At 37.0% G+C, this 12,706-nt stretch overlaps 1 protein-coding gene across 1 annotated transcript; it reads right to left on the reverse strand.

Annotated features, from left to right (window-relative positions):
• Positions 1-5,030: 5,030 nt before the first annotated feature.
• LOC119821797 (olfactory receptor 2D3-like) lies at positions 5,031-5,954 on the reverse strand. The gene has a single exon (XM_038340916.1). The coding sequence runs from the start codon at positions 5,952-5,954 to the stop codon at positions 5,031-5,033; it is 924 nt and encodes a 307-aa protein (XP_038196844.1).
• Between the last annotated feature and the right edge of the window lie 6,752 nt (positions 5,955-12,706).

Raw genomic sequence — 12,706 nt, forward strand, 5'->3', positions numbered from 1 at the left:
CAAACGGCAGAGGGAGAACACGCAAATTAATAAGATCAGAAATGAAAAGGGGGCCATAACCACAGTCACAGAGGAAATTCAGAAAATCATTAGATCTTAGTACAAAAGCCTGTATGCCACAAAATTGAAAAATGTAAAAGAAATGGACAGTTTTTTTAGATAAATACCATATACCAAAGTTAAACCGGGACCAGGTAAATGCTCTAAATCGTCCTGTTAGTCGCGAAGAATTAGAAACTGTTATCAGAAACCTACCTACCAAAAAGAGCCCAGGACCAGATGGTTTCAATGCGGAGTTCTACCAGAACTTCCAAGAAGACCTAATACCTATACTCCTTAAGGAATTTCATAATATAGAAACACAAGAGTCACTGCCAAATTCCTTCTATGAAGCTACAGTTACCCTGATACCTAAACCACACAAAGACTCAACCAAGAAAGAGAATTACATGCCAATCTCACTCATGAACATTGATGCAAAAATTCTCAATAAAATACTGGCAAACCGAATCCAAGAACACATTAGAAAAATTATCCACTACGATCAAGTAGGCTTCATCCCAGAGATGCAGGGCTGGTTCAACATACGAAAATCTATCAATGTAATCCATCATATAAATAAACTGAAGGAAAAAAAACATATGGTCATCTCATTAGATGCTGAAAAAGCATTTGACAAAATTCAGCATCCTTTTATGATACAGGTCTTGGAGAGATTAGGGACACAAGGGTCATTCCTAAATATAATAAAAGCTATTTACAGCAAGCCGACAGCTAACATCAAATTAAACGGAGAGAAACTCAAGGCTATCGCACTAAATTCAGGAACACGACAAGGCTGTCCACTCTCTCCTTATCTCTTCAATATAGTGCTTGAAGTTCTAGCAATAGCAATGAGACAACATAAGGGAATCAAGGGGATTCAATTTGGAAAGGAAGAAGTTAAACTTTCATTATTTGCAGATGATATGATAATACACATAAGCGACCCAAAAAACTCCACCAAAGAACTCCTACAGCTGATAAACTCCTTCAGTAACGTGGCAGGTTACAAGATCAACTCCAAAAATTCAGTCACCCTCCTATACACAAGGGATAAGGAAGCAGAGAGGGAAATCAGAGAAGTATCACCTTTCACAATAGCCACAAATAGCATAAGATATCTGGGAGTATCTCTAACCAAGGAAGTGAAGGATTTATTTGACAAGAACTTTAAGTCTTTGAAGAAAGAAATTGAAGAGGATACCAGAAAATGGAAGGATCTCCCCTGCTCGTGAATTGGGAGGATCAACATAGTAAAAATGGCAATTCTACCAAAAGCAATCTATAGATTCAATGCAATCCCAATCAAGGTCCCATTAAAATTCTTCACAGAGATTGAGAGGACAATAATCAACTTTATATGGAAAAACAAGAAACCCAGGATAGCCAAAACAATCTTATACAATAAACATACTTCTGGAGGCATTACCATCCCTGACTTCAAACTCTATTACAAAGCTACAGTATTGAAAACAGCTTGGTATTGGCATAAAAACAGAGAAGTTGACCAATGGAATCGTATAGAAGACCCGGATCTTAAACCACAAACCTATGAACACCTGATTTTTGATAAAGGAGCCAAAAGTACACAATGGAACAAAGAGGGCATCTTCAACAAATGGTGCTGGCATAACTGGATGTCAACCTGTAGAAGAATGAAAGTAGATCCATATCTATCACCATGCACAAAACTCAAGTCCAAATGGATTAAAGACCTCAATATTATTTTGAACACATTGAGCTTGATAGAGGAGAAAGTGGGAAGTACTCTACAACAAATGGGCACAGGGAACCGTTTCCTACGCATAACCCCAGCTGCACAGACTTTAAGGGCAACGTTGAATAAATGGGACTTCCTGAAGTTGAGCAGCTTCTGTAAAGCAAAGGACATTGTCACTAAGACACAAAGGCAGCCTACTGACTGGGAAAAGATCTTCACCAACCCTGCAACTGACAAAGGTCTGATCTCTAAAATATATAAGGAACTCAAGAGACTAGAAGGTAAATTGCCAATTAACCCAATTAAAAAAGGGGGCGCTGAACTGAACAGAGAATTCTCAACAGAAGAAGTTCGAATGGCCAAAAGACACTTAAGGTCATGCTCAACCTCCCTAGCTATCAGGGAAATGCAAATCAAAACAACTTTGAGATATCATCTTACACCTGTCAGATTGGCTAAAATCCAAAACACCAATAATAACCTTTGCTGGAGAGGTTGTGGGGTAAGGGGTACACTCATCCATTGCTGGTGGGAATGCAAACTTGTGCAACCACTTTGGAAAGCAGTGTGGCGGTTTCTCAGGAAATTCGGGATCAACCTACCCCAGGACCCAGCAATTCCACTATTGGGAATCTACCCAAGAGATGCCCAATCATACAACAAAAGCATATGCTCATCTATGTTCATAGCAGCATTATTTGTAATAGCCAGATCCTGGAAACAACCTAGATGCCCTTCAGTGGAAGAATGGATGAAGAAACTGTGGAATATACACATGCTAGACTACTACTCAGCGGTAAAAAACAATGACATCTTGAATTTTGCAGGCAAATGGATGGAAATAGAAAACACTTTTCTGAGTGAGGTAACCCAGACCCAAAAAGATGAACATGGGATGTACTCACTCATAATCGGTTTCTAGCCATAATTAAAGGACATCGAGCCTATAAATTTGGGATCCTTGAGAAGATAATAAGAAGGTGAACTCCCAAAAAAAGATATAGTAATCCTCCTGGATATTGGAAGTAGACACGATCGCCAGGCAAAATTGGGAACTTGAGGGTTGGGCAAGACTGGGCCAAGGGAAGATAGGGAGAGAAAAGTGTGAAGGGGAGAGCGGGGGAGCTCGGAGGAATGGGGTGCTTGGGATACAGGAAGGGTGGATATGGGAGCAGGGAAGCATATATCTTAATTTAAGGATCTACCTGAGGGTTGTCAAGAGACTTAACCCTAGAGGGGTTCCCAGGTTTCCAGGGAGACGCCCCCAGTTAGTTCCTTGGGCAGCTGAGGAGAGGGAGCCTGAAAAGGCCAGTTCCTATAGCCATACTGATGAATTTCTTGCATATCACCATAGAACCTCCACCTGATGATAGATGAAGAAAATGACAGAGCCCCACATTGGAGCACAGGACTGAGCTCCCAAGGTCCTGATGAGGAGCAGAAGGAGAGAGAACATGAGAAAGAAAGTCAGGACCGTGAGGGTACCTCCAGCTGGCGACAGATGGGGAAAGTGACTTAGCCCCACATTGGAGCACTGGACTGAGCTTCCAAGATCCTGATGAGGAGCAGAAGGAGCCAGAACATGAGGGAGAAACTCAGGAACGAGAGGGGTGCGTTCACTCATGGAGACGGTGGGACAGAACTAATGGGAGATCACCAACTCCAGTTGGAATGGGACTGATGGATCATGCAACCAAACCTGTCTCTCTGAATGTGGCCAACAGTGGGGGCTGACTGAGAAGCAAAGGACAATGGCTCTGGGCTCTGATTCTTCTGCATGGACGGGCTCTGTGGGAGCCTTCTCAGCTTGGTCGATCACCTTCCTGGACCTGGTGGGAGTTGGGAGGACCTTGGTCTTAGCATAGAGTGGGGAACCCTGATGGCTCCTTGGCCTTGAGAGGGAGGGAGGGGAGGTATGGTGGAAGGGAGGGGAGGAAAGGGGAAGAAGGAGGGGCGGGAAGGGGGAGGAGGAGGGGAGGGAGGGGGGAGGAGGAGGGAAGGAGATGGAAATTTTTAAATATAAAAAAAATAAACCATGAGAAAAAAAATAACATTAATTTCATATCTATTTCCCAAGCATTATAAAGAGTCTTGTGTTATAAAATGTATCTTTAAAAATAAATGTAAAATATATGTATAAATGACTCTAACTAACTTCATGGGTAGAAACATAGTTTCCTGTTTGTGAAAGATTATTATTACCTTGTTTTTATTTTGATTGGTCTTGGGTTTATTTTTGACAGACACTAAATACTTATTTCTTTTAATTTCTGTATTAACTGTATAAGTTAGAAAAGACAAATGGCTTCCCTATTCCTTCTTTTTTCCTCTCTAATTCTATAGCATAAGATGGAAGATGCTTCCTTCATTTCAGTTTCCCTCAATTTGAAATCAAAATTTGCCCTTCTCTTGCTTTCCTTTTCTTCAGCTCAATTTTCTTTCCATTATCTATTTAAATGCCTTTATTTTAAATGATCAATTGGATGGAAAAGATTAAAAATATAAAAAATAAGGGGAAAATAGAAAAAGAATGGCATAAAAAAGAAAAATCTTGGAGAAAATTCATTGTCTCCACATCTCTGCAATGTTCACATTACCATTTCAGAAAATGCTATCTTTTTAATTGGTTTTTATTGAGCTCTATTTTTTTCTCTACTCCACTCCCTGCTTCTCCCCTCCCACATTCAACCCTCCTCCAAAATCCCCATGCTCCCAATCTACTCAGATCTTTTTTCTACTTCCCTTGTAAATTAGATCTATGTAAATCTCTTTTATTGTCCTCATTGCTGTCTAAGTTCTCTGGGATTGTGGACTGCAGGCTGGATTTCATTGTTTTATGTTTAAAAACAACCTATGAGTGAGTATATTTGATAATTGTCTTCCTGTGTCTGGGTTACCTCACTCAAAATAATGTTTTCTAACTCCATCCATTTTCCTGTAAATTCAAGATGTCGTTATTTTTTCAGCTGTGTAGTACTCCATTGTATAAATATGCCACATTTTCCTTATCCATTCTTCAGTTGTGGAGCATTTAGGTTGTTTCCAGGTTCTGGATATGACAAACAATGTTACTATGTACATAGTTGAGTACATGTCCTTGTGCCATGATTGAGCATCCTTTGGATATATACCCAAAAGTGGTATTACTGGGTCTTGAGGAAGGTTATTTCCTAATTTTCTGAGAAATCGCCAAACTGACATCCAAGGGGGCTGTACCAGCTTTCATTCCATCAGGCAATGCAGAAGTGTCCCCTTTTCCCCACAACCTCTATCTAGAAGTAATTCTCCGGAAAGCCCCTTTAACATCCTTGTTCCTCAGGCTGTAAATGATAGGATTAAGCATGGGGGTCACTGCTGAATAGAACACTGAAATCATTTTATCCTTTTCATTCATTGTCTTGGAGTTTGGTCTCATGTAGGCAAATATTGCTGAGCCATAGAAGAGACCAACAACAATGAGGTGGGAACCGCAGGTAGAGAAGACCTTTAGCCTCCCCTCCCCAGACTGCATCTGGATCACGGTGCAGATGATGTTCCAGTAGGAGATGAGGATGAGCGAGACAGGAGCTAGGAGGATTATCACACCCATTGCAAAGATGGCCATTTCTGTGCTGTAGGTGTCTGCTGTAGCCAACTTCAGGAGGGCAGGAGGTTCACAAAAGAAGTGGTTAATGACATTGCTTCCTCGGTAAGGGAGACGCAAAGTGAATGTGGCATCTATCATGGACACAAATGCACCACTGGCCCAGGACCCTGCAGCCAGCTGGACACAAACCCAGTGTGTCATGATGGTGGAGTAGTGCAGAGGCTTGCAGACAGCAACATATCGGTCATAAGACATCACTGCCAGGAGTGCACAATCTGTACATCCAACCAGAAGTAACATAACTAACTGAATAGAGCATCCAGCAAAAGAGATGGTCTTTTTCTTCACCAGGAAGTGGACGAGCACCTGTGGAACTGTGGTGGTAGAAAAGCAGAGATCGGCAAAGGACAGGTTCCTAAGGAAGAAGTACATGGGAGTGTGGAGTCTGGGGTCTGAGTGGATGAGCACAATGATCAGCAGATTTCCCAGCACAGTGAGGAGGTAGATGAGGAGAAAGAGGAAGAAGAGCAGGGCTTGGGTCTGTGGGTCCTGTGAGAGGCCCAGGAAGATAAATTCTGTCACAGATGATCTGTTGTCCTCACCCATGAATAATTACTTATCTCTGTAGTAGAGCTTCAAGGAAAAAGATGCACATGTATCAGCTGCTTCAGAATACCTACATAACTGGATATTTTCTTAATTCAAAATTGGCGTTGAGTTCTGTAAAACTATTTCCATGTTCTGAATGACTGAATTTTCTTTTGGACTGTTTGGACTGACAATAGAGAATCAAATATTATTTTTGTTCTCCCCTTGCAACTTTTAATGGCAACAGAAAGAAAAATAGCATACCAACTCCTAATGAGATGAGCAGCATATTGATGCTCTTCAGATTATATTCATCCTTTTTGTAGGTCGGAGGTGCTAACCTGTTTTTTTGGAGCTAGCCTGTTTAGATGACCTTAATTACTTATGCTTGACATTGTATATTCTGTGATAATATTTATGAAGCCTTTCTGTTTCATAGTTTGCAAATTAATTCTAAAGAATCACACTTTTGAGTGAAAAATAGAAAGTTATGATAATGGTGTTAATATTCAGTGATCATGTCTATAGCTCAAATTCATTTATGTTCAATGTAAACAAAGTTCTGTGGGTTACAATAAAAATAGCTGTGTCTTTGGCTGTTACACTTAACACCCTCAATTCTCCAAAGTATGTCTTCTGCACAATTTTATATCTTTGCACATGACACCAATTTTCATCTATTGGTATCACCTGGTGGCCATCATTGGTGATGTTTTTATTTCTTTCTCCTTTAAGTCACTTAAGTATATAATATAGAGTTACTGCCATTCTTTCATCAAAAAATATAAAAATTATTTATAAATACTCCCATACTAGTAACTCTGAGCACCTCTGACTCTCTGCATCCTGAAAGTTTTCTTCTTCTTCCTTCTTCAAGTGTTATCTGTAGAGAAGGTTAAAGTCTTGTGAGCCCCCTCTGACTATGGTTCATATCTACTTCTTGCACACAGACATCTTCTCTTCTGTTTCTTGATGGTGTACAGATAACCTACCTAGCAAAGCAAATCAGTAGACCTCAAATAACATTCAAGCATATTTAGTTTTATTTCCAATGGTTTAGTGTTGCAAGGAGATTTATTAAGAGGGCAGGTATTGAGAAATGGGACAGATATTCCTTGCAAATAATTTGATTGTGTATCTTTGAAAACAGCAAGACAATTCTAGATTGAAATGAGGGAATAAGGTCTAATGGAAGACATCAGTGTGGATGAGAGGCGAAAATTATTAAAATACTATCTATACTCAGGCATAAAATTTTCAAAAATATAAAATTTTATAAAAGCTCTACAGTTTAAAGCCTTCTATATTATTTGTATTCTTAAAATAAAAATTAACATTACTATATAAGTACAAAACAATTATATTAACATTTTTCCAAATTAAAAATATAAAGATAATCCCCCCCTCTCTCTCTCTCTCTTGCTCTGTGTGTGTGAGAGAGAGAAAGAGAGGGGGGATCCTACACCTATATCTGTTCCTTGTGCTTTTCTTTTGGCTTCTTCTTTGGTTTCTTTTGTCCTATTTACTTGCTTTTGTTTCATATCTTATATTACTATTATTTCTTAGATGCCTGATTGTTTTCTAAGAAAGACAGAAATGTTTATTATTCTTAATAGGGGAGGTGAGATGGGGAAGTAAGATCTCAGAGGAATAAAGAAATCAAAGGTTGTAATTAAAATGTATTTTAGGAAAAAATCCATTTTAAATAAAAATAGAAAAATCAAAAAGTAAATAAAAAAGAACAAAATATCCCTTATTGAGGGTCCTTGGAAACTATTATTATAGTATGCCATAGAGAAAGTAGTGTATGCATAGTTAGCCAACCCACAAGAACACTCTATTAATGAATAATGATGATCCTTGGGGTGGAGGAACGTAGCAGGAACAGGGAATATAAATGAGAAGATATTTACTCTTCTTTGTACTTACATATAATGATTGCTTCCAATTTAGCCTATGTATTCTGGATAAAAATAGATAATAAAATATTTTAATAAGTAAACTGTTAAAATAAAATTTGCAAGAATTAGAAGTAGGACAATATAGTCACAAGGAAAATAATGTCAGAGTATATTACAACAGACACTGTAAGTTGCCATAGGAGTCAATCAGGTAAGGTTATCTGAATATTAGGCTCATGCTAATTAGTGTTTTCAGTAAGAAAATTTAATCTGCATCATTAAGTAGGTCTTAGTTGAATGATTGACAAGGTAGGAACAAATAAGCGGTTCTCACATGTTTTATCACAATAAAAACATACCACTGGTTTTCAGCATGTTTGCCAATCCATTGCACACAAAGAAAAGAAACATACATAAATAAGAATATATTTTTAAAAGTAGTGATATTATTGCTTGACTCTGTTAAGTATAAAATGTCTTTTTTGAGGGTTTTTTATTGATTTTTGTTGAGCTGTACATTTTTTTCTTCTCCCCTCCCCTGCCACTCCTCCCTGCTCCAGCCCTCTCCCAAAGTCCCCATGCTCCCAATTTACTCAGGAGATTTTGTCTTTTTCTACTACCCATGTAGATTAGATCCATGTCTAAGCCTGACTACAGAGCTTCAAATGTCAAAAGGAACTGATAACTTTTACTGACATAGCTTAAGTATATACTATCACAAAACGCAATGAAATAAAGGAATGAAGAAATTACTGTGGCATATGACATAAAATAACATTTTATAGAATGTGCAATGATGACCTAATAAAGAAATAGGTGGCAAATACTATGGAAGAAATACAAATATGAACTAACAATACATAGTAAATTAGAATCTGAGTACAATTTAACACACCCAAATAAAAATTAGTTACCTCAGATCTTACCTGATGGATGATACTTTTGAATATATGATATGTAAATGAGCTATACATAATTACTGAAAATGCAAACTACTATAATCAGCATAAGTATTATTTATGTACATAGAAAATACATTACAATGAACACTTTTCTCTGTAATTCTCTCTTCAACATTTGTGCTTTCAAGTAAGCAGTGATCATGTATTTCTGAGAGTGATCAGATTAAAACTGACAAGTGTCTTTTCAAGTTTGATTGTTTTTACTATCTGAATACTCAACAACAAAAGAAATATTTGTATTTGTAATCAGAAAATACATAGTATTTGTCACTGTATCCTTTAGAATCTAGAACTTCCTTATTCCATCACTGCTCCTCTTTCTAGCCTCTCCTCTTCATTCTGAAACTTTGTAAACACCCACTGTAAGCAGATGTTGGGTGGAGACCTCGTTTTATCTTCTCATCTGCTCTTCTGAAGAAGTTACTTATTCTACACTTTATGGAAATAATGAAAATAAACTACAAATTAAAGACATGAATTTTTTAGAGCTCCAGTGTCTAGAGGGAAATCAAGTTCTCTAGATGCAAACATTGTGTGCTTAAAAACAATGCTCACCCCTTCTTCCTGAGACCCTAGTAATGTCATACAAGGGTGAATGGTGAAACCATACAAATCGATATCAAGCCTGCTTTAATTATGCTCCCATGCATGTATGTCCTGTGGCCTCCAGGCTTCACAGTCAAGGAGAGCTTGGAATTGAGCAAAAAATAAAATCCTAAATAGTACTCATAATGTTATGAGGTTGAGATTGTTTTCTCTGTAACTTGTTTGTGTGGGTACCTATTATAAACTTGTAGGTGACAGGATGGTGTTGCACTGTCAGAAGGATGGCATCTCTGTGAGCATTATAAACACACTAAGAACTTTTCTTGAAGATTTTATGTTGTTTTCTACTTAATTTAACTCTTATAACTTTGTTTTAAAATTGCTGAAGTGGAAAAAATAATCACAGAAGTTACAATGAGCAAATAGTTGAAGCAAGCCTAGCATGCAATAACAGAAATATGTTCTATTTGTTCTGTTCAGCTATAAAATGAGGCTCTCCAGTCAGTCTATTCATAGAAGAGCTTTAACAATCTACTGTTACTAACTAAACAGACCAGTTGCAAAAGATAAACACTGTGGATTCTCTCATTTGTGCTTTCTGAAATGGTTATACTCACAGAAATCAGGGCATATAGAAAGGAAGAGTATAATTTTGACCAATTGGTAGAATTTCAGATTTATAAATTTAAAAAGTTCTAGAGATTGAGCATATATTATGTTATGTAAAACACTAATAAATTCTATAATTGATTGTGGTAAGGTAGATAAATATTGTTTTATAAATCACAATGTCGGAAAATAATTTCTGAGAGAAAGGGTAAAGCCATATACCATACATGATACTTTTATTCCACCATTTTTATCTGTGATTTAATTTTTAAATTCATCAAGTACACATTCAGCATTCTCTCATGATGCTTTCTATGATGCATACCATTAAGTTCTTAAAATTTCAATATCATTTAACCCCTAAGTATACTGTATTGTGATAATCTTTTATGAAAGCAAAGCTCTCATCTCTTCCCATAGCCTTTCATTTTCTATTCTATATGGTGCATCTGAGTGCAAATAATTCTTAAACATCTCTTATCTTGTGTTGTTGAAACATCCTATGTGTGTGCCTTTGTTTTTGTAATAAAACATAACTTCACCATTATCATCATCAAATAAAATATCTTAAAAATTTGACTGATGTTCCTGTGTCCATCTTATCACCATCATGATTGGGCAGAAAATAAAACACAATAAAATTCTAATGGCACTGCTACACACTTTGACTGTTTATCTGAGATTATACAATATAATTATAAGAAGACTTAAATTGCAGATAATAAAAGAAGACTAAGCATATACATTCTAGCACAGTTAGATTATCATCATTTGTGGCTAACGTGATAAATAGAAGCACTCAAGAACAAACTCCATGTATGAAGAAAGTTGAACACACATGAACATCCTTACCTACATCTCTTTTCTACTTCATGTCATTCCCAATTGTTCCTCAGTTCGTGACATGACTTTAGACAATAGACACGGCATAAACATTTAACTCTCCCTCACTCTCTATCTCACACAAAAACACTCTTTTTCATCAAAACTGGGATTCACAGTCTTTAACAGGATTGGTCTTGCCCCATAAGCATTTTTCTTTACAGCCTTAACATAACTGCTTTCTGAAGTTTTCTACTCAGTGCACAGGTAGGTTGGCTATTATTTTCACAAAATCTATAAAACATTTGTACATATGTCTCAAAGGCAAATTTAAGACTATCCAATATATGCCTCCATAATTTTAGAGTGGGTTGCTGATTCTACATTCTTTAAACATACATTTATTTCTATCAATTGTAATTCAACATTTTCTGACATATACTACTGGTTTAATAAAAAGCAGACTACTGAAACAATTAAAAGTCTCATGCTGGCATATTTATATTAATACACTTAAAAACTGGATTTGAAAAAGGAGAGGTGTGTACTAACTCATTTCTCACATTTTCCAGTTTAGGAGTCTCAGGCTGCATACTGGACATGCCTGGTTCAAAATTCAAATTGTAAAAGAAAGTGAGAAAGGAACACCAAAGTGGAGACATTTATGGAAAAAGAGATAGAGGAGAATATGGGAGCTCAAAAGTAAAAGTCAAGAAGAGCAGAGGATAAAGACACTTCCTATGGGAAGGGAATGAAGAATCAGACTCACTGGAAGGAGTAACCCCCCTCACTATCTTCTTAACCTCACCTGGAGCACTGGCAGTTGTGAACACAGCACAGTGAGACCAGTGATGGAAAGAAAGTGACAAACAGAGTGTGGTTTCTGCAGCCAGTTTCCTTATCCTAACAAGTAACCTCCATTGCTGTTTCCCAAAGATAGTGAGACTGAGACATCATCTGCGCTGTGAGTCTTACTCTGTCCTGATGCAAGGATGCTGTTTGTGAGGAGATCAATCACAAATTCAACTACCAGCTTGGAGGAGGTTCTTCCAGGATGTCTTCAAACCAGAGTTCCTAAGAGCTGTTATTTCCAGACCATTCCCTGGAGCATTTTGGCTGTTAAATTTTTAGAAATCATTCTACAAGAGACCCCAGGGGAAATTAAAGTTCTCCTCAGTAACCGAGGTATTGATTCTCATCTGATCAGAAGCCAAGATCCCCTTGATCATCTGGGATTTCAAATCTTTGAAGTCTTATGGTAGAGCATTCAGAATTTGATAATATGATAAAATGTAGCTGATAGTATTGTATTATTCCCTTTGTATCTGAGGGAACTTTTCTCTCACATTTCCTGGATCTTTATATAAACATTTCTAGATAAGAACACTCTGTGTTATAATTTTAGAGTGTTAAGTAGAGAGTTCACAACACATAAAGAAAGTGGAGAAAGTTCACCCTAGAGACTTATAGCATACTGAAAGCTCTAGAACAAAAAGCAAACTCAACAAGAAGGAGTAGATGACAGGAAGAAATCAAACTTACAGCTGATATCAATAAAATAGAAACAAAGAAAATAATACAAAAATCAATGAAACAAAGAGCTGATTCTTTGAGAAAAACAATAAGATAAACAAACCCTTATCCAAACTAATCAAAAGGCAGAGAAATAAGATTCAAATTATCAAAATCAGAAATGAAAGGAGAAAGGGAGACATAACAACAGACACTGAAAAAATAAAAAGAATCATTAGGTAAAACTACAAAAATCTCTACTCCACAAAATTGGAAAATGTAAAAGAAATGGATAATTTCTGAATAGATACCATATACCAAAATTAAGTCAAGAACAGGAGAACAATTTAAATAAACCTATAAAATGCTACAAAATAGATGCTCTCCTCAAAAGCCTCCTTTCCCTTAAAAAAAAGGC

The sequence above is a fragment of the Arvicola amphibius genome, chromosome 1 (assembly GCF_903992535.2).
Source record: "Arvicola amphibius chromosome 1, mArvAmp1.2, whole genome shotgun sequence".
Classification (NCBI taxonomy): Eukaryota; Metazoa; Chordata; class Mammalia; order Rodentia; family Cricetidae; genus Arvicola; species Arvicola amphibius.